Source organism: Ambystoma mexicanum, chromosome 8, assembly GCF_040938575.1.
Source record: "Ambystoma mexicanum isolate Mex_15411 chromosome 8, UKY_AmexF1_1, whole genome shotgun sequence".
In the NCBI taxonomy this organism is placed as follows: Eukaryota; Metazoa; Chordata; class Amphibia; order Caudata; family Ambystomatidae; genus Ambystoma; species Ambystoma mexicanum.
Window position 1 is genome coordinate 696,679,200 of NC_090929.1, and position 23,063 is coordinate 696,702,262.

Consider the following 23,063-nt stretch of genomic DNA (forward strand, 5'->3'; position numbering starts at 1 on the left):
AGAGTACCTCAGGGATCCTCCATATCTCTAATGCAGTGCCGTTTCTACATGTGACGACTGGCATATATTGCCGTCCAATATCAGGTTCTTTTTATAATTCATGCAGACAACAGACAGATGTTTGTCAGGCTACAAAATGATCCAGGGAGTCAGTCAGTTAAGTCCCACTGTCTGGCTAAAAGAGAGTAGCCTTTATCTAAATTGATTGAAAACCGAGACCATGGTGTTAGGACCAAAGAATCACAGCTCATCCCTTTCAAATGGTATTCAAACTACCTCTCTAGCCCTGCGCCCAATAATAGTCAAGAAAGCTAACTATCTGAGGATCATCTTTTGTGCAGGTCTCTCCTTTGACCACTTGATTATCTCAGTGGTCAAGAACATAACATTCCAACTCTTACATATCCAGAAAGATCCTACTCCTGCAACCCTCCAAATATTAGGTGAATTAATGAAAAGCATAGCTCATGGTTCGTCTGGGAAATTCTAACATTGCACTTCCCTGTTCGAGAAAGGTGTGGTCAGACTGAAGAAAATCCCCAACCACGAAGCCCAATTATTATCTGGAATAATGACCCCGAAAGCTGCTCTCAATTGGCTGTCTGTGGGTGATGAAATGAAGTTCCAGTTGTTTTGTCCCATCCACAAAGCCTACCTATCATACCTCATTCTACACCATCTCCATCTAGCCAATTAAGGCCAGCCAGCTCCGACAACAATAATTGAACACCGGGGCAGATAATTGGGTGTCTAGGGACCCCGACTTTGGGTTCTGCCCTCAACTTGAGAGCATTCCAAACATTTGCAAGTTTATGAAACTGTCCAAAGCAAAACTCTTTAAAATAGCATTTGTCATAGTCAAGGCTTGACTAGCCAAGCGATCAAGAACGTGAGTTTGGGGGAACTTTTGCCTCTCGTTTAGTTGGAATCGAACTTCCATTTCCTACCACTGCTTTAGCCTCCTCCTGTCTGTACTTGACGACTGGGGGCAGAGCCAGCCCGAGGCACGTGCAGTGTGTGTGGGGGCATAGGGCCCTGCTCTCAGGGGGAGGGGCAGGCAACAGTGCCTCCCTCAACTATAGCAGGTCACATTATTTTATAGAGGGGCTGTGCTACTCCTTGAACAATTTGCGCTGGTCTTATTGACTGGGTGAGGGCACAGTCTCACCTCCCAAGCCCTTGTGATGCTCTTAAAAGAAATACCACTTCCCAGCGTCCTATCAGATGCTGCAGGCCCCATAATTACTGCTAATTACTTTCTTTGATGTAGCCTAGCTTTTAAAGCAGCAGCGATGTACAAGAAGTGGTAAGAGTCATTTATAGTCTAAAAACACAACCAAAGCACCAGTTATTTATTTATTTTTCAATTATCAGGCCCTTATCCAGTAAGTAAATTCTGTTTGAAATCACCCACAGGGCAACAGGGAGGGAACAACGGAATGAAAACACACTGAAATGTACGGACGAACCAACTATGCCGTGTGAGTACTCAGAACGTGCAAGTGCAGCAAGGAAGATAGCCGTGGGAGTGGGTGCTGGGGTGTCCATGCTCGTAGGCGAGCCACAGACGAAGTGCAAGCTATGGTAAGTGTTAAACAGCCTGGAGCCGCTGTGGGTGGAAAAGTGCGAGCCTCAAGGGCAGAGGGTGTGCCGAGGCAAGTGCTGAAGGTAGACAGATGATGGGCGTATGGGTGTGGGAGGTCAAAGGCCCAGAGGGTGCGTAGAGGACCCTGGACACCAATCACAGCAACTATGAGATTACCAGAGGAGAGAAGAAGGGAATGAGGAGGTCAAAAGGAAAGTGTTGAGGAGCTTCCAGGATTTAAGAAAGTCCTGCTCAAGACGCAGGGGGAGGAGGAGGCTGTTCCATAGGAGGGAGTCAGCTGAGGAAAGCGATCGATCCCCTGCCCTCTGTTTGGCGGCATGCTTTACACACAAAGAGTTGGTGCCAGAGGAATGTAGAGGTCTAGAGAGAGAGTATTTAGTAAGAGAAAGTTGCAGATAGTGTGGTCCCTGGCCCCAGACAGCCTTGTGGAAGATGCAGAGGGATTTGAATGTAATCTGTTCAGCAAACGGGAGCCGGTGAAGGCTTTTTAGGGCAGGACAGATGCAGTCCCTGGGCTTAAGGCCAAGGATAAGTCTTGCTGCCCAATTATGGATTAGCTGGCGGGGTTGCAGAGTGAAAGAAGGTAGATTCAGGAGGAGGCTATTGCAATAGTCAAGCCTAGAGAGAACCAGGGCTTGGGTAGCATTGAGCTTCTGGGGGAAAGTGAGAAAAGGGAGACTTCCTTTGAGAATGAAGAGCTGAAAGTGGGACTTCTTGGCAATGTCCTGAGTGTGAGGGTGGAGGGAGAGAGAGGAGTTGAAAAGGACCCCAAGGTTTGTGGCTTCAGAAGACGGACCAGGGGGAGAACCCATGGAGAAAGGCCAGAGTGAAGGGAAGAAGGAGGAAACAGGGGTCCCAGTGGGAAGGATCTCAGTGTTGCTTGCATTGAGGCAGAGATCGTCGCAAGTGCACCAGGACTACATGGCAGATAGACAGGCAGGGATGAAGGAAGGTGCAAGAGGGTCAGCAGGAAGTTTGAAAAAGAGTTGTGTGTCATCTGCATAACACTGGAAGTTGGGGAAGGGGGAGATGAGGTGTGCATACTGAGCCAGGTAAATGTTAGAGTCAAGGGGAGGGGCTAGAACCCTGGGGGACACCACAGGGGGTGAAGGAAGAAGGAGAGGAGAGGAGAAGGTGCCCAGGATGACTTGGGAAGAGCGTTCAGTTAGAAAGGAGGTCAGCCAGTACAGTGCCAGTTCCGAAATACCAAGGGTATTGTTGACTCTTTGTATGAGGATGGAATGGTTGGCAGTGTCAAAGGCAGAAGAGAGATCGAGTAGGAGGACAGCTGGGGAGTGGAGTCCAGAGATGCAAGCAGTTCTTCACAGGTGTTAAGAAGAGCAGTTTCTGTGCACTGGATGCCCGGAATACAGAATGATGGTCATAGAGACCACCAACAAGTTCAGTGTGTGAGTTGAGTTGGGGCAAGGCCAGCTTCTCTAGCAGTTTCCCCAGGCCGGGGGTGATGGAAATAGGGTGCTAGTTGGGTGGACAAGTAGGGTCTTCTGAAGGTAAAGATCCAGTGGCAAAAGAGTGGTTGCAGAAATCAGTGAGTGAACGGGCAAGAGACAATGTTGTCCTTGATGGTTCTGGATGAGCAAAGGGAAACCTGTTAGAAAGAGACCTTCATGGAGCTGACAACACTGGTACCTTCTTCACGTGTGACAGGGGTGAAGGAAGAGAGGAAGGAAGGAGGAGAGTGAGGGGCCAAGGGAGGCAATGGGGGTGAGGGATGGATTGGGTGGGTGAGTAACAAGGGTGTTCAGGACGTCCTGAGCTTTGCTGACGAAGTGTGTGGGCATAGTGTTGTAGAGGGCCTGGGAAGGAGGAGGGGGCAGGAGACTGTGGAAGGGTTGGCTAGTTCCCTGCAGATTTTGAAATGTTCAGCCGTGTGGTTGGATGCACGAGATACCCATGCCTGAATGTGGGCAATTTTTGTGTCACAGATGGAGAGTCTGCATTGCCTTTGGAGCAGGCCACAGGCCAGCTTGTCAGAGGGTGAGCCTGAGGTTTGCCAATTTTGTTCTGCCGCTCTGCACTTTCGTTTCAGGGCCACAAGTTTGAAGTCGTACCAGGTGTAACGCTTAGAGGCGGGTTTCAGGTGGATCCTCAGGACTGGGGCAAGAATGTCTAGAGTATTGATGATGACCAATTGGAAGTTGGTGAGAGCAGAGTCGGTGGTGGAGTCTGAGGTTGGGAGGAATGAAGGTGGATGCGAAGGCAGCAGCTGACACTCGTTTCATCGGGCGGATGTTCGTGAACAAGGTTGGCAGTGCTTTTGTGGGGAGGTGCGGTGTGAGAAACATGACAGTGTCTCACCCACTGAAAACATTGGGAAGGGAGGCCAATGGCCGATTATCCTGACATATCATTTCTTGAGCACTTATTTCTTTTACATAACATTGTTTTCCACACTTTTTGTATTATGAGGTAAGGTAAGGATTGGCAAAAGGTTTTTAGTATAAGGCCTTTCATTTTGACAAGACAGCACTAGGACTTTGTTATTATTGTTTGATGGTCGTGGCTTGCTCTCATCTTTAGATTTAGGTTTAGATAGCCATTTTCAAACCCTTTTTGAAGTTCAATAAACACCCTTGAACTGTGGTCACTTGTGTCTGTTTTATGGTTGATACCATGCCTTCCTTACATGTGGTGTCAGGATGTGACTCAATTGAGACAACTTGGGAAACCCTAAAATTCCAGAAGCTTAGTCATAGAACCTCAGATCCCTCTATAGCCCCAAAGGAATGCATATGCTTTGATATCTGTAGCAGCAGATAAACTACTATCCCTCCAGGGGAAAAAAGAGTAATGATTCCCACAGACTTAGATTTGATACCCCCTCCTGGGTGTTACATAAGATTGGCTCCAAAATCTGGCCGGGATGTTCGGTCTAGATGTCCTAGTGGGCGTCATAGACCCCAACTTCCAGGGAGACAATGTTTCTCCTACAGAACCATGGCAAAATTCCATTTGAAGTACATTGTGGGGACATAATTGCACAGGGAATTCTTGAAAGGGCTCCATTTCCTCATTTTAGAGAAAGTGAACAGGAAGATACTGAGAGAGGTACCTTAGGTTTTGGGGAAGCCAATGAACCATCTACCACTGAAGCAAAAAGGGAAGAGGAACCTACCAACCTTCCAGACCTAGCCTTCACCCAGCAAAATGATCCAGCACTTGCAGAGGCTTTCTTGCAGGTGATCCCAGAAAGGGAAGGATTAGAGATTTTCTTCCCAAAACAGGGATTATTGTACAGAAAGGAAACATCCACAGAAGGCCTGAGTAGAGCTCAGTTAGTAATCCCCAAAATCCATCAGAAGATTGTACTAGAGATTGCACATTCTCATGACAGGGGGACACTCTGTACAATCTAAGACCCAGGCGCACATTACTGGGATGTTTTACTGGCCAGGTACCCATGCCGATATAAAGACCTTCATTCAGGCCTGTGAAATATGTCAGCAAACCAGTACTCCTATTCCCTTGCCTGCTCCTCTGAATCCTTTACCAATAATAGAAGTCCCTTTCTCAAGGATTGGGATAGACTTCATTGGACCGTTGCAAACCTCTAGATGGGTAACAAATATGTCCTCGTAATCAGCGATTACGCTACCAGATATCCCGAGGCATTCCCTATGTGGAAAAACACAACCCAGCAGATTTTAAAATATCTATTAACATATTTTTCCAGGGCTGGATTTCCTAAGGAAATTCTAACAGATGAAGGATCCAATTTTATGAGCAAACTCATGGGTGAAGTCAAGGAATTTCTCCATATCACCACCTTAACAACCTCAGTTTACCACCCCCAAACAGTCGGATTGGTAGAAATATTCAATAAAACACTCAAAATCACTATAAGAAAGTTAGTAGATAAGGACGGGAAGGAATGGGGCCGCATGATCCCCTGGGCCCTGTTTGCAATAAGAAAAAACCTTCAGGCATCCACTGGATTCTCTCCTTTTGAACTACTTTATGGTAGAGAACCTAGAAATGTCCTGTACATGCTCTGGGAAGAAAGAGAAGAGGCACTGATTCCCTTTCACAAACAGCTAGCAGATTGCAAGAGCATATGAGACTTTCGAAATCTAGTCTATATTCATATGGAAAAAGCCCAGGCACAACAAAAGTCCACCTACGACAAAACAGTAAACTTAAGATCATTTTCAATAGGACAAAAAGGTATAAGTCCTCTTACCTACCTCTAAAACAAACTTGTCTCAAAGGGGCATGGGCCGGATTAGAACGAACAGGGACCTGTACCTATAGGGTAGCCCAACCTGACAGGAAACAAAAAGACCCATTTCCACCACGTAAATCTCTTAAAAGAGTGGAAGGAAAATCCTTCCGCCGCCAATGCCACGATACTATCTTGTTTGGTACCAGAAGAAATAGATAACTTTGAATGAATTCCCCAAGAGCCATCTAGTCAACAACAAGAAGACTTAATACATTTAGTCGCAACATTCCCTGATGTATTCTGTGAGAAACCAGGAAGAGTGCAAGGCACTTATTATATCATAACTCCAAAAGGAAAACATTTCCATTTGAACCCATATAGACTCCCGGAAGCCCGTAGACAAATATTGACTGAGGAAATGAACAAAATGCTACGGGTGAATATTATTGAACCCTCTTCAAGCCCATGGTCCTCCCCTAAAGTATTGTTCACAAAACCCGACCATTCCTGGAGGTTTTGCCTAGACTTCCGTCAGGTCAAAGCCATCTCCGACTTCGATGCCTATCCCATGCCACGCATCGACAAATTAATTGATAAACTCTATCAACCCTAGACTTAGCCAGAGGGTACTGGCAGATACCAGTACATGGACCTGATAAGGAAAAAGACTGCTTTCTCAATGCCCCTGAAACTATTCCAGTTCAAGATCTTCCCTTTTGGCTTGTACTGGGCCCCCGCCACTTTCCAGCGACTAATGGACAAGATATTACAGCCCTACTCCCATTACTGCAGGGCTTAGATTGACAATATAGTCATTTATAGTAAAACATGGAACACCGTCTTTTCCCTCTCTTCACTATTACGAGAGCCCTCGGAGAAGCCGGCCTATCTGCCAATCAATAAAATGCAAGCTAGCTCAATCAGCCATGAAATACCTCGACTTCTTTGTAGGGAATGGTAGTGTCCAACCTCAACATGAGAAAGTGAAAGCCGTACTAGATACCCTAACGCCTAAAGCTAAGAGAGACCCCAGAGCATTCTTAGGGTTAATCGGTTATTACAGTAGGTTTACCCCTAAACTTCTCAGACAGGAGAGCTAGGCTAATATACAAATTAAAAAACGCCAAACCCCAGAAAATGTATTGGACTGACTAGGACAATGTATGTTACAACAACCTAGAACAAACCCTGTGCCAGAACCGATCCTCAAGGTAGATTTCTCGAAAGAGTTTGTGTTGCAAACAAACGCCTCTCTTAAAGGACTAGGAGCGGTCTTGTCACAGGTTTGTGACAGATTGGAACACCATATCATATTCACTAGTCGCAAACTCTCCTCACATGAAAGACATTACTCAATGCTGGAATTAGAAGCCCTTGCCATCAAGTGGGCCATCACCCACCTTATAAACTACCTCCTAGGAAGGAAGTTCACACTTATCATGGATCATTCTCCGTTAGTATGGATTAGCCAGCGAAAAGATTCCAGTCCTCGACTCATGCAATGGTTCGTAGACCTACAAACCTACTGTTTCACTGTGGAGCACAGAAAAGGCAAAGACCAAGGAAACGTAGATTTCCTTTCTGGGTTTCCTTGTGAAACAGATATGGCTACATCGCATAGGGGAAGGGCATGTGAGAAACCTGAATGTGTCTTTCCCACTGGTCCCTGGGGATCTGTCATCCAGTTGGCCAGGACACAGCCATTGCTTTTGGATCCAGTTCCTGGGGGTGGACCAATGCAGGAGGAACACCTGTTTGAGGGGTCTTTGGGTAGTAGGAGTGGGAGTGTATAATGAGAACAAAACAGGCCTGGGATGTGGGATCCAAGATCAGCAATGGGTAGATCATTTTAGCAAGGTATATAAAGTAGAGGTTTGGATAACCTATGAGACACCAGCCTTGAGGGAAAACCAGATAAGTATGGGAAGAGAAACAAGGAAAGCCTTTTTTCTATTGGTGATGTGTCAAAAGCAATTAATACTGCTAAAAGAAGGCATGCCATAGGGAGTGATGGTAGCCCAGCTGAATTTTACCAGGACAATGTTGAACTATGGGGTCCCGTGCTAACAATACTGTTCCATGCAATTATGAGCACAAAAATGGTACCAACGGAATAGCAAAGAGCAATAATCATACCGATATATATAAAAAGGGCTGTAGGAATATCCCACAGTCATATCGGCCTATATCACTCCTGAACACAAGTTTCAAGATATTAGGGAAGTGCCTGCTCGCTAAAGTAGAAGAATGGGTTACAGCGAAGGACATTCTATCACCAATCCAGCTGGGCTTTAGACCCAAAACTGGGGAAAATGGAACAATGTCTGAACCTATATCGAATAGTGCCAACTCCATGTATATCAAACAGGAACCCATATACTTGGCATTCATGGACCAGAGTACTGTCTTTCGATAAAGTAAATAGGAATAAATTGTGGAAGGTGCTCAGGTCCTACGGCTGCTCGGTAGCTATATCAGACGTCCTAGAAGCCCATCATAAGGTCAACGAGGCATGTATTCGCTCGGATAGTGAGGGCTATTGCACAGCCTGGGTCGCAATTGAATCTGGGGGTCAGACAGGGGTGTGTCTTAGCACCCCTCTTATTCTCCCTGTACATTAACAAATTAGTGGACTTTCTACTAGACTGTAATACTGAGGTACCACGAATAGGTAATATGCCATTTCCTGCTTTAATTTATGCAGATGAGAGCGTTCTCATTGCACCGACCCCGAGAGCGCTACAGACTCTGGTAAATAGATTTGAAACCTTTATGAATAACCTAGACCTCCAAGTTAATGCCACCAAATCTTCTGTAATGGTGTACCTTGGCAAGAAAAGAGCATGTCAATTCCCAGAAATGGTGTAATGGATTGGTCATACCAAAGGTGTCCCATTTTGATTATCTCGGGGTTCGTTTCAATGAAATATTTAACGGGCAAGATCATGTACAAAAACAAGCCCTTGTGATGAGACAATTGGTAGGGGGGCATCCACAGATTCATGAAGAACCATAAGCAACAACCACTTGGTATAGTGGAAAAGGTATACAAGTTCTGAATCATTGGGGCAGTCAAATATGGTGCTGCAATATGGGGGTATGGAGATCTTAGCGTGCTACAAAAAGTGGAAAATAGGTTTATAAAATCACAATTGGGTTTAACAGTATCAGCGCCAACTTTGCATGTCATAAAGAGGTTGGTCGGGCTGTCCTAGAGGACCAACTGGTGTTGGAGCCCTCTAGACTATGGCTACGTGCAAGGTCTAATCCCAAGATTGGGCTCACGCAGAACCTACTAAAGCATCGAATGGGTAAAAAGGGTGCCAACAACATTGGTTGGAGAGAACACATAAAGTACATGTTGGGGACAGCGAGTGCTAGCAATATATTTAATTAACCTGTGTTTGAAAAGAGTAGATGTCGCCTTGTGATAAAGAGCTTCACTTAGTGGGTACACGATACGAGAGAGATGAAAGAATTAACAAACCCATTAAATAGGGAATTGATGAGATTATCATCAAATAATACAAAGCAATGTCTCATCTGGACGAATTGTAAATATCAAAGAACACCAATCACAAGAGCACGTCTTGGTTGCCTGGGAGCACTCCGTAGTCAGAGGTCAGGCTGAGAATTTGAAGTTAGATATCATATGTGTGATGCTGGGCTAGAGGACCTAGCTCACTTTCTTTGTTTCTGTCCAGCTTATTGTGACCAGATGAAAAAATACCTATTACCACTATTTATAGGTAGAGGCTTCTCCCAACATAGGCCAGCATTATATCATCGGTTGAATGCAAGTACGCCTGCTATAGCCTGGACCCTGTCGCTATGCGCAAGAATCGCTTGGCAAATACGAGAAAGGGGCCTAAAAACAAATTGATTTAAAGTGTTCTGTATGTAAGAAAGGGAATTCATAGCAGTATATGTATCAAGTCCTAACCCCTTGCTTTTTATTTCTTTTTAGGTGAAGTACTTGTGATCCTGCAGTGATATTTTTAAGATATTTTAAGTACTATTGTAATGTTCTGCGATTTCATATGAATTCAAATTAAGAACTTTGTATTTTATCGTGGTGTATGCTCAATGTGTTATCTTTTATGGATTCACGCTAATCGAAATAAAGAAAGTACCTACCTAACTACCTGACATATATCATTTCTTGAACACTTCTTTCTTTTACACAGTATTCTTTCCCACACTATTTGTATTTAGTGATAAGGATTGGCAATAGGTGTTTTAGTATAGGCCCTTTTATTTTGACAAGACACCACTAGGACTGCGTTATTATTGTTTGATGTTTGTACGTTGCTCCCATCTTTAGATTTACGATTAGATAGGCATTTTTCAAACCCTTTTTGAAGTTCAATAAACACCCTTGAATAAACACTAAACACCCTTGAACTGTGGTCATTTGTGTCTGTCTTACTGTTAATACCATGCCTTCCATACAGCAGTCAGAGGGCCGAACAGACCCAGGTGGGAAGAGAGGAGAAAATGGTCTGACCAAGACAGAGGGGTGACCCAAGGGGAGGTTGAAAGAGAGAGGTCAGAGTGGATGAGGGTGTCCGGAGCGTGTCTAGCCAAGTGGGTTGGACCGAAATGGAGAGGGATAGAGAGGTGCAGAGGTCAATGAAAAGAGTGGATGATGTGACAGGGGAGTCCAATCGGATGTTGAAGTCACCCAAAAGAAGAGATTGGAGATTGTTGAAAGTAAGAAAGAACAGAAATCAGCCCATTCAGAGAGGAACAGGGTAGTAACACCTGTAGGCTGGTAAATACTAGCAATGGTTAGGGTGGAAGAGGGAGAGATAACCAGCTTGCAGACCAGGCTCTCAAAAGGAAGAGAAGTGCTGGGTGGGTAGGATGAAAGAAGGAACCCACTCAGGGAAGATTAAGGCGACCCCACCGCCAGCCAGAGGAGAGGGGACAGAGAGAGTTGTAGGGGGAGAGGCAGGAGAAGGAAGTAAGTTAATGAGGGACGGCTGGGTACGGTTAAAGAGAAGGAGGTTGGGTTGAGGACCCTGAACCAGGATAGTGCCTGTGTGGTAGACATTAACAATGCAAACGTGATGAAGAGAAGCCGGCCAAGAGGACTTCCCACTCGGTGCCACTGTTAATGGGAGAGGATGTGAAAGAGGAGAGAGTATAGATGAGATGAGGAGTCCATAGATCTGGAGAGGGGACAGAGAAAAGGATATCAGTGAAGACCCTGCTGTAAGATGCTGCTGACATAGGAATCTGCGATGGGAAGGCCAGGGTTTGCACTCAGGATGTCTTATTTGTGCTTTTTCCTTCCAGACTTCGTGAGATAGGGAGGATAGGTGCTAGTGTAGCAGGTCGAGAAGATAGGAGAGATGAGTGCTAGAACAGTGTCAGAGGATAGATGAAGAAGGAAAGGAAAAAAAAGTGTACACCCCAAACCAGGCTACTTATGTCTCACAGAGCACTTTTAAATGAACGTCATTAGTTTCAGATGGTCATATTTAACACAACTAAAATAGTTTATTTTTGGTAGTATGTCATATTTTCATCACACTATACATAAAGCCTATATGTGTCAAACATTGAAACACAAACAGGTAAGTAACCTTTTCTCACAATATTCCAAGTCTTGAAAGTACATTTTCAAAACTCAAAGGCCATGTTTTGCTTTCTGCTGAATTGCATTCTGGTATTTGCAGTCTCCCATCTAAGAAGAGGAGAATAATGCCACAAATGAACAATTTTGCCTAACATGTTTCTCTAAGGATTTATATATTTGTGTGAAAACATTACTATGGTTTGTGTACTTTATGTCATATTTATAAAAGCAGAGTAGTGTTTAAAGCCAAACATGGGGGTAACAGCAAACGATGAGCAGGCAAGCAAGTCATGTATATATGCCCAGAGGTTGCAATCCTGGGAATGCTATTTTCCCTCATTGTGGCTATGTGTTGTTTTTAGGGCATAAGTAGAGGATGCATGTGGGTGGGCACGCTTTTTTCAGAGGGTGGACGGTACCCCGCTTGGGCATTTTTGAGTCTGGCAAACTTGCTCAAGTGTTTGGCTACAAGGGTGTCACCCCTGTTGTCGCAGTGCAGTCACTAAACCCACAATACCACATAAAAGTGTCATCATAACACATGTCTCTTACTGGGATTTTGTTTTTGAGGGAATATTTCACTATATGATATGATAGGTTATTTATAACGTGCTTAATACCCAGAGGTTTCAAAGCGCGGGCCCGGGGATCGAACCTGGGTTGCTCCGTGTCGTCTTGCTTTGAAGGCAAGCACGTTGCGCCGAGCGATTGTTGGGATTTAAAGGTAGGCACCTTTTACACTTTGCTAGGATAGTTATTGGAAAACCTCCACTCTCAGGTCATTTTCTGGTGTTGATTAATGTTTATTAAATGCCAATGCTCTTTTGTCTGGTGCACTGTCTTCTAAGGGGAAAGGTCAATTGAATCAAACTTGTGTATTTCACTTTCAGATATATACACTTGCTGTGCGTCTATTCATAGGTGCCAGCTTTTGATTTTTCCGATGGGGCCAGATGTTCCCACACCTAGTGATGCGAGGGAGCTGTACCTATCCCATAGTCGAAACACCACATTTTACAGCACATTTTGCAGCAGCATTGAGTAAAAAGCCATATTATTTACCGGAAGATATAAATATAACATCTCAGCAACAGTCACCTAACCTGCTCAGTTGCCGTTGCAACATTTGGTTATGGGATTCCCTGCTTATCCTTTCAATTCCTGCACCCCGCCAAACAGTTGTGGCCTGCGCACCCCCTCCAATGAAGGCTCAGTGGGTAATTGATGAGGCTCCCTTCTCTTTTTGTCTACTACCACAAAATAAAGCCTCACTTCGGATATTGCCACATAGGTAAACGTTAACAGTGACCATTCTTATACTGGACGTCACTGTGTATGTGTCTCCTGCCTCACTAATGGCAAAGTGTTTTTATGTTCTGTAATATCATGGGTCAGCATTTATGCAAATAAAGGGGCCCCGCACATCTTAAGCCTCACAGGGCCCCTCAAATCCTAGGCCGGCCCTGACTGGGAGGGGGGGTTGAATGACCTTGTATCCCCTGACCCATAGCTCTCAACTCACACGCTTTTTGGCGGGTGTCACCCGCCTTGTAAAGGGCTGAATCACCCGCCAAGCCTCCTGCACGCCCATTCATTCCAATGGGCGTCTCACCCGCCAAAACAGAAACGGGTGATTTCACCCGCCTTTGCAGCACAAATGGTTGAGAGCTATGCCCTGACCTAGGGACACAAGTCTCATTGCAGGCCCCTGTGTGTATTCTACAGCCAAAGCGAAACCTCGTTGGAATACGCATGCCTCTTCGGGTGTCATGTTTTTGTGTTTGTTTGTGTTTTACGCCCGGTGATATAAATCTCTATATCACATCTCCTGCATACGCGTTTTCCCCCTTCTTTGATTTCTCTTCGCGTTGCCCTGACGCCGCCGACCTTCCATACACGAGGGCCGACCGGCTGCAACTCATTTCCGTGGCTATTTTCGAAACTGCAGCCCCAGTCTACTTAAAGCGACACCTGCGGAACTGGCTTCGCTTCTGCGGGTCACTGTTGCGAGGGGACACAATATACCCATCGCACGACGCTGCAGCTCCTAGAACGCGAGGACCAGGAACGACTGCATTTCGCCTGCGTGCTCTCCATCAGAAGTCCGTGCTGGGTGACCGATGATTCTGTAGCACTTTTCAGCGAAAACATAAAATAAATGTTTTTAAAAAACCATCACAAAGACGCTCGCTTCATTAAACAGCGCAGTGCGTGCCATTCAAATGCCTCCGTCTGAACACTTTTTTGGGGTAGCCTAGGTCTGTGTACACAGTCCGTCATATAACAGTCAATGCACCTGTCCTTACAGACATGAGGACTTGGTGGGTTCTGGCACCTAACTTCTGCGCTTTTTTGCATACACGCGCAATCCTCGCCTAGTTTTGAACGCCCCTCCCACCCCATCAAAGCGTGATTTCTTAAATAGGTGTCTCCTCGCCCCAAGGGGACTGTGGCACACCGGGGGTCTGTCTCTCCGATTGGCCAGAGACCCTGAAAGCCACATAACGCGGTCTCTGACACATGCCTGATGGAAGGCGGATTATAAAGCCCCCAGGGGCGCCACGCAAATCTCTGCCCACACCCACACTGGAGCCCCACAGGGCCACAATGCAGGTCTTCCGCTCCCTTCTCCCCTTCGTGGTGTTCCTGCTCGTGCCAGGACTCAGGTGCAGGGAGGACACTCAGTTCGTGCAGCAGGACAGGGTTGGCAGGGGGCAGCTACCGTCCCGCTACATGGTCAACCTGTATCGGGGCTTGCAGAAGGCAGAAAGGGGGAGCAAAGCACAGGAGCCCCACGGCCCAGAGGCGGACATCATCAGGAGCGTGGAGGCTAAAAGTAAGCGCCTAATTTTAATACATAGCTTTCATCTATTTGTAAACCCGTTTTATTTTTTAAGACAAGTGACACACTAGAGAGAAAATGTTGCGCCCGCATTAGCACCGTTGGGCCATGTGCAGAAGTAGAGATTAGGAGGCAGGTCTCATTGTCACGTGCTCGAGCAGTGAAGCTCCACACTGCACTTCAGTTCGCCGCCCTGGTCAGACATGACATGGGCAGGACTCTGTCCCAGCCCGACCAGCGCTGACACTGAACCACCCAATTCCCTGCTTCTAGCGAGCAGTGCCGGTTATGACTGAACTTGCTTGTTTTGCACTGCGAGCCATGTCGCCCCCAATGTGTAGCAGTCAAATAAGGGTTTCACATATCCGTGTCGCACACTTCTTTAAAAGGGGGGCCTGGCATTAGAATCCAACGCACTCTGTCGCAAAGCTTGGAACATGACTGAAGCAGACCATGCCCTGGCAAAGGAGCAAAGGAGCGTGGACACCGGCCAGTTGCCTTGCAATTGGTGGTGTTAAAAGGAACACTTTCGTCTGCTTCAGTATTTGCCTGCCAGGTTTAAGAGTGCGATTATTACCCGGTTCCCAGACCATCCTGAACCGGAGAGAAGTCAAGTTGACTGCGCTGGTGCACGGTGCTCTGACCAGCAAGTTGCACGGCTTTGCGCATCAGAAACATTCACCCCCCCTCCCCCCCGCCCATGAGCTCTGTTGGGGTCGCGACTTGATGTCTGTTGAACATGAATGCTTTCTTGCATAATGTGCATTGACCACTTGAACTATCTTGCTGGGGGAGGAAGCTCCCTAGGACGTGCAGACGTATCCCTGAACGTTAATTCCGCGGGACATGGCAGCTCTTGTGAAAGATATCTGCAGCATGCACATTCACCCACTAGGCTTTTTTTTTTAAACTACGAGCTAACCATGTTTATTTCCCCCCTTCATACACAGAGGTTTGTTTCCAGGCTTTGGCAGGTAGGGCGTGGAATAGGGGTCACTTGCACACGATCAGGACTGCCTTGGGTCAAGTGGGGAGCCGAGATTAGAACTCGAATGTCTCTATTTCACGGTATACCACAACAACTACATACTCTTCTTGGTGATTCAGAAAAGCAGGATGCGTCATATGCTCTGAAAACTTCAGGCACTATCCCGGCTATTTACAGCGCTTTGAAGCGGCAACCGCAAGCACCGTGTAAACACTGCTTCCTTTTAAGTATTTTTGACAATAATAGAAGTCTCTTTCTGACGGGTGTACATCGTGTAGTGCAATTCTAAATGCCTGGGGTCAAAGAAGAGGTTTTATACATATGCATCAGTTTAAAGTATTTTTTTAAATGTACAAAGAAGTATTGGAAAACATACCGACAAGCGATGGCCCCTTTCTGTCATCCCTGTCTCGCTCATTTCGATCGCCCGTCCTGGCAACGGGGGATCGATAGAGAGACAGATAGGCGGGCAGATTTAGCAGGTGCACACAATCTCAAACGGCAATTTGTTGCTCATTCTGTAAAACTAATTCGGTGCGCTTCCGATCAGGTGTGCAGCAAATGTGACTTTGAAAGCACATCTCTTTTGTCCAATTGCCCAGTTGTGTGCACAGTGCGGCAACTCATGAAACGGTCCCACTTTTACACGACCAGCTGGGTAACCCTGTGCCTTCTAGACCGGGCCCGGCGGCTTTGCGTTGCCCTTGCTCGGACACGTATTTACTGCCTGGGTTCTGATATGCGGCGCGCGGGTATCGCCGCATGGGAAGCTCTGAGCCGTGCCCAGCGTGAGCCACCATTGTCCAGTGGCCCCCGTGTCATGCCTGCTGACCCGCACTGAACGTGTGCTCTCTCTCTCGCAGGCAGCAGCCTTTGGGCCCCCCCAATCCACATCCCCGTGGTTGCTGCCAATGTTCTTGCTCCGCACCGCGCCGATTGGCTCTGGGCTCCCCCGAGCAGCGTCTGCGTGTTTTATTCTCATCCCCACACAGGGTACCCCGGCCAGACAGCCCTATACAACCCCGCAGACGTGCAATCCACATCCTTTCAGGGTGGATTTGATTGGATTATCCCCGCTTCTGAAGGTACTCCCTGGCCTTGACCTGTGTGGGGGGTCTCACCACGCAGTTGCATTTTTGCAATGAAATATATTTTAAAAATTGAAAATGTGTACAGAGGGCAAACTGTCACACCGGCCGAATGGTTTTCAGAAAATGTAACTTGGTTTCCTTTTTTAACAAGAGTGCGGGAGCCCCTCTACTGACGACACATGGTTCAAATACCCTGTTCTGTGGAATTTCTTGCACTCAGGAGGTTCTACAGCCACCTTTTAGCTCACTGCACCCTTCACAGAGGAGAGATAGCCATTTGCATATCAGTCTGGCCCACCCACAATGGCAGACCAGCACAGAAACGCTTGGCAATTCTCCTCTGAACAAGAGTACCAACAGCAAACCGAGACGTGTTTGGCTTTGTTGGCATACCTCTCTACTCACATGCTTATGGCAGCTCTCTCACCCGCCAAACCCCTTGCACATCTGTGTAAATCAATGGGTTTTCAGCCGCCAAATACAAAATCAGGTGTTTTCACCCACCCAGGGACCACAAAAGGTGGAGAGCTATATGCTGGGCCTCATCAGTGAGGTGAAGCTGAGCCTCTCTAAGACACAGTGATTAAGGGGTCCATGTCTGGATTACCCTGGGTTACTTAGGGTGAAACCCCAATTTTTACTAGACTAGCAAGAGTGTGGGAGGTCCTCCAATGAGAACGAACATGGTTCAAATAACCTGTTCTATGGTATTTCTCCCACTCAGGAGGGTCGACAGCCACGCTTTAGCTCACTGCACCCTTCACAGAGGAGAAATAACTATTTGCACATCACCATCATGTGGCATTTATTCGAAAATTAGTAATTTGCCAAAAAACACATACAAATCTGAGAATTACAATAGATATAAAACACATCAAATGATAAAAGGCATGAATTAATATATGTATAATATACTTGTGAATACAGTTGGTCCTGGTCATCACAGGATCACAACACCATTTGTTCATCAAATTGAGTCCATTCAATTTGTGATCCCCTAGTCAGAGGCAATACATATCACAGGTAGAATACTGGTAGAGTGGCGCGCCGGGTACAGGAGGAGCAGCCAGTTCCATTAATAACCCTTACAATTCCCAAGTTAACAATACAAGGAAACACATTTCACTAATCCATGGTCAACATAAGGAGAAAATCAAATTTACAGACAACGCTAGGTTGGATAGACCTCACAGGAATGTACAAAAGTGCAAGAAAAGTGCATTTATAATTTTGATAGGAGCATCATTACAAGAAAGACATTTTACTAACCCATAGGGATATACAAAACAACAATAAAGTGCGTTAGTAGATTAGCAGCAACGCTAAGGGAGAATTACATTCCTGGTATATAGACCACATTACAATGTGGAGGGATGTATTCACCATCTTTTATGAAGAGCTTTAGCTCATGTAACCCCAGCTTTTAGTGCTCTCACTCTGATGCACCATGCCTGGTGGATATAATTTGCCACAAAGTATACTATATTTATGTCATTACAATGCCTGAATAGCAATAGCGATTCGCTTATCCAACGTATACTGTGTGCATTGCAAATTTATTTAGGTACTTATTCCTGGACATATAATATCCCCAGCAGGAAAACAAAAAATGGCCCATGGATTCCCTGGCTAAACCACACACACCGGGCATAAGTAATCGGGGTAAGCCGCATCTAGATATTTTTCAAACCCGAGGGCCGATTTAGAAGCCGGGTAGAAATTCCCCATTGCCAGCCTACTGCATGCATTGATCAAATCCACTTCAGTTGCCTCCCTTGAGGCGCTCTACCTTTTCTGCAAGATCTTTCGTAATACCTAAGGGGTTATGCCAGTGTTGGACTAAGTTTAATTCCAACAAATATATTTTGACATGGGCGAACCACAGCAACAATCTACCAACCTCAGATCACAGCATGTATGTGACCGACTCACAATACCATTTAAGCTCAGGGGTGGTCCACAGTCTGAACCAATAGAGGACCGGCCTAAGGGCAGCATCACCATTAATTGGCCGAAGGCCCCACTCTAGGTAAATGTTGATGCCCGAGCAGGTGGACGGGATACCAAGCAAACATTTACGGAAGCATCTACCGCCCTAGAGCAATATACATTGTAAGGGCAGGCCGTAATGTCCCCCCGGCCTTGAGCAAGATACAATCTCCATATTCCCCCATCATATTTTTCTAGGAATGAGCTGGATTTAACAAGTTGAGGTGTCCAGCTACCTCAATCGTCAAATCTTACCCCAAAGTAATAAAAACATTGAACTTGTTCTAGAGCAATGCCTTTAATTTTCAATTTTATTTTGGTAAACCCTTTAAATAATTTTGGCCGAAAGATTAGTTGGGGATTTTGTCTTCCCTGTATGTACCTAGAGATGGAGCTCAGTACATTTTTCAACATAGGGCTCCGAGGGTGATCTCCAGCCCCCTTACTGATGTTGATAGGAGCACAGCGTCATCCGCAAAAGAAGCACTGGACTATTCCAAGCTATCTTCTTGCCCAAGTTTTGGTTGGTCTAGATATTTCGATCCAACATAACGTATGACTTCATCAATATAGATTACAAACAACAGGGAGGCGAGCATGCATCCCTGCCTCACCCCTCTAGCCACCATAAATGGATCTGTCAGTTTGCCCTCCCAGATATCATCGTACTGCAGCTTTATTGTGCGTACAGAGTTCTTCAATAATCTGCAGGTGATTTACAGGTACCCAATTCTGGCCGAAATGGACCACAGGTTCCCTGTGACACAGTCAAAAGCGGTCCTGAGATCCACAAACACCGAATATAAGTTAATGTTCCTCAGGACTGTGTATTTCTGCATGACTAGTTGTAAGCGGGACACCTGGTCCATGGTACTTATTTTTGGCCGAAACCCTGCTTTAAGGTGATCAACTATTTCCTCCTGCACAACCCATGTCTGAAGATGCTTGTATACGATTCTGGTGAATACTTTCCCCACACCGTCCAAAAGTGATATTGGCCTAAAATTCGCTGGGCCCTCTCTACCTCCTTTTTTCTATATTGGAACGATAGTAGCATTTTGCCAGGACAGAAGCACTTTGTTGAGCCCAAGGATGACATTGAACAATTGCCACAATACCAGTGCCCAGTTCATCCTTGATTAGATAAATGAGGATGAGATCCGGTCCGGGCGCTTTACCCCACCTTTGGGATTGAATAGCATTAGTGACTTCCAGTAACTAACTGAATGGGGCCAATGTTTTCCCCTCTATCTTGGTTCCCACAGATGACCTTACATGGTATAATACCCTGGGACTACTGTTCCATTGAGGTTCTGGAAGTGTTGCCTCCAGGTACTTGGGGTGATATTACCAACCAAGTCAGTGCCACCACCTTCTTTATTCCCACTAACGACTGTCCAAAACAATCTGGTATGACATAGCACCCCCGGATTCGGAAGCTTCCTGTAACCTTTCCCATTCCTGCCGTACTCGCCTGTCTTTTTTTTAAAGACTTGATTAAGTGTCTATACTGCTCTTAGATGCCTCAGCTCGGCCCAGTCAATGCCCATCTTTGCTGTCTTACAACCCTCATCGTACCAGCAGGTGCTTCTCATGGCATTTTTTTTTACAGTTTTACAGGACTTTGTGACAAAGGGTTGTATGCCCAAAATCAGCCTACCATATAGAAGATAAGCTTCAGCGTCTGGAAGTTCCATAGGCAAGAGCCACTCCAAATCAGGCAGGATTGACACGTAGATGCCAGGTCTCAGGCATGACAAGTCAAGGTCAGACCACTTGATCCTTTGCTTGGATTGTCCTTGGGTTTGGACTGTGTTACTAGGATTACACTGGAAACCCCTCTCTTGCATGCCCATAGGTGTAGCTTTGAGGACAATGGCCCATGATCCCATCCCTGTTTATCTAAGACTCAAAGGCCTTTGTATACCCCCCCATCCTCGTAGATAAGAGGATGTAGTCAATATGCGAGGCACCGTCAATGCCCTGGTAGGTGGGCTTAGCTGGCTGGTCCTTCACAAAGCACCCATTACATGCCTTTAGATCCATGCCAAGGAGGGACGCAGTGCAGCCAAGGGCTGGTGGCTGCACCCTCATTTGCATGGAAGATATCAGTGAGGGGATTTCCCACACCTCATCATAATCATCCCAAACTCCCTCCATAAAAGGCAGGGGTTCATTTTGCAGGTTCGGGATCACTGACCAAAATAAACCAGGGGCCCAAACCCTCTTTTACTTCCCTGGTTTCTGCAGGTCTCGTTGCCAATTCTACTGCATTAGTGGAGTGTTTGTTTACGACTCAATTGTATACATTAAACATGGAGATCGGTTGGCCACCCTGGGAATTGCACACCAAATACTAGGCATCTGGGGCGCTAAATTCAATATTTGATATTTGCCAGTCATGACCGAGGGTCTTCCTTCTTCCCCCTTTAATTTCCTAGATTTGGAACACCTCATAGCCCTGGGAAGAAATCGACCCCAATTACCATGTTTCTTGGAAGCACCCCGAATCATAATCCCGAATGAAGCTGCACCAATCGGAATCTGCCAAGTGTTTTCTTAGGCTGGCTATGTTCCATGAAATGTATCTAATTTCTCTCCAGTTTGGTTGCTGCTCCACTACATGGGTAAGGGATTGGCAGTCCACTCCATCCAGGTCAGCACCTACCTGCCTGGTGCTTGCCTCTTTACTGGAGTTTATGAACGCCCTATTTGCAGTTCCACTTGGTAAGTATTTTATATATTCGAAGTACCCATAGATTGTTTCTTGATAGTTGGCCTAATTGTTATTCTTGAGCCTGGGAGGGGGGAGGTACACCCGAAGATCGATAGACAACAGACTTTCCATCAGATAGTCACTTTTCAGGGAGACCACAACCATATCATCACTGCTGTTGGGCAAGCTCTGTCTCACACAATTTGGTGTGTGAGCCCTAAGAATGGATTGACACCCTCTTGTGTGCCTCATGTAAAAGATGCACTTGTTAATCACCAGCGTGTGTGTTTCATGAGACCCATTTTTTTTACTTTTGCTATATTGTGTAATGTCACAGAGGGATTACTCTGCCCTGCCCCATTCCTGCAGTGATCATTTGATTGATTTAGATGACCCATATGGGAAGCACTCTCCAACCCTCTGCCACTCCCATGCCCCAAAGGGATCGAATTAGGTGAGCCGACCCAATGCAAACTAGTTTTTCATGTGTTAAAATTCTTCGTCTGCCAGTTTCTGCCTAAAATATTGGGGGGGGGATATGTAGTCACTTATATTCCCTCGATTCCCTTGGTTGGGCGTTTTGTTAGACACATTACTCTGTGGGCAAGAACCTGGCTTATCCACCATTAAATGTACTGATGGCAAAGAAACTTTGGGTATTACATCAGGCATTATGCTGCTATTTGTTCTACTACCTTGGGTGCTGCAAGCCTCCTTGTTTATGTCCACCCATGACAGCCTCTTCTTAATACCTTGCAGTTCAATTCCAAAGTGGTGGAAATGATCCCTAATTACTTTTTCCAATCAACCCACACATGGTTCTCAGGGATTGGAGATCACCCCGAACTATCCCTAGGGTGTCCCCACCTATTCCCATCTGGGAACTACTCGGTTCACATGCCATATTAGTTTGTGTACATTTACTAACCCCCCTATGTTTGGCTCAGCCTTGGGCTGTCGTATTTACTCCTCCCGGCCTCCCTGTGAGTACACCTAGAGCCTTTTGTTCCATAACGCCACCATTTCTGGGTCACTCGTCCCCCAAGATCTGGTATCTATTGGCACAAAAATGTCAACGGGACCCTCGCACACAACTGGGAACTGGGGTCATTGCCCCCCCTTATCTCCTTCTGTGATCTTAGGCTATATTGGGTGTCAGATGTTCTAACAGGGCTATCCAGTATCAGCAGGTCTGTGGCTTCTGGATGTAGTTCAATAACCTGGACCCCATGGTCTCTACTAGCCATAGTGGGCAGGGCAAAATTGCCCCCCCCCCCTCTTGACCTTCAAACTTCCCCATCTCATAGATGTGGATGGGGACTTTTTGCTTCTTGTGCTGTCTGCTTACATTTGGTAGCAATGTGGGTTTTAAGACGGGTGCTACACTCTTTGAGAGGATTGCAGTATCTTCTGTTTCAGACACACAATTTAGTGCCGCTGCCTCCTTTCGGAGATTTGGGGCATCTTTTTTATTAATATTTTGACCTTCGATGTCGTGCAAAACATCTTTGATTTCAATTGGAAGGATATTAACATCCCTTATAGGTTCAAATAGATTAAAAGCCCTCTTGCTCCCCCCTTTTGGCGACATAGATTGAACAGCTTTTCTTTTTGTCTTTGTAGCCATTTTGGCTCACACAAAAAAACAAAAAAAGCGCAGTTCTAAAAATGATCAACACAAATAGAACTATCAAAATACCAATCTAAACCCTGTGTGAAAGTTCAGATGAGTACAAAAAATAAAAAACAGACTTGCAGTCTAACCAGTCAAGTTGTCCAATTCGACCTGTGTTCTTCCGTGTCCAGACAAGAGTCAACCACCTAATATCCTGGAGGTAACAATGCACACATTTACTAGGGGTAATGTCAAGGTTGGGGAGGCACAGCAGACAGCTTAAGGAACACGCTTAGTCCGAGGCTCCCTCCCCCGCAACTCCGTCTGTTTGCTTTCCCCTTTCCTTTACTTTCTGCTTTACTTCCTTTTTCTTGGGTAAATGCGGATGTTATGGTTTACGTTGCGATGCGCCAGTTATATAGCAACCAATAGTTATGCAAGCAATAGGA

General features: G+C 45.9%; 1 protein-coding gene across 1 annotated transcript in view; it reads left to right on the forward strand.

The window, feature by feature from the left end:
• The first annotated feature begins 13,961 nt into the window (after positions 1–13,961).
• NODAL (nodal growth differentiation factor) overlaps positions 13,962–23,063 on the forward strand; it is a 56,933-nt gene continuing 47,831 nt past the window's right edge. Inside the window, exon 1 of the mRNA XM_069612177.1 lies at positions 13,962–14,209. Within this exon, the coding sequence (XP_069468278.1) occupies positions 13,981–14,209 (229 nt within the window). The 5' untranslated portion in view covers positions 13,962–13,980. The remainder of the gene's footprint in view (positions 14,210–23,063) is intronic.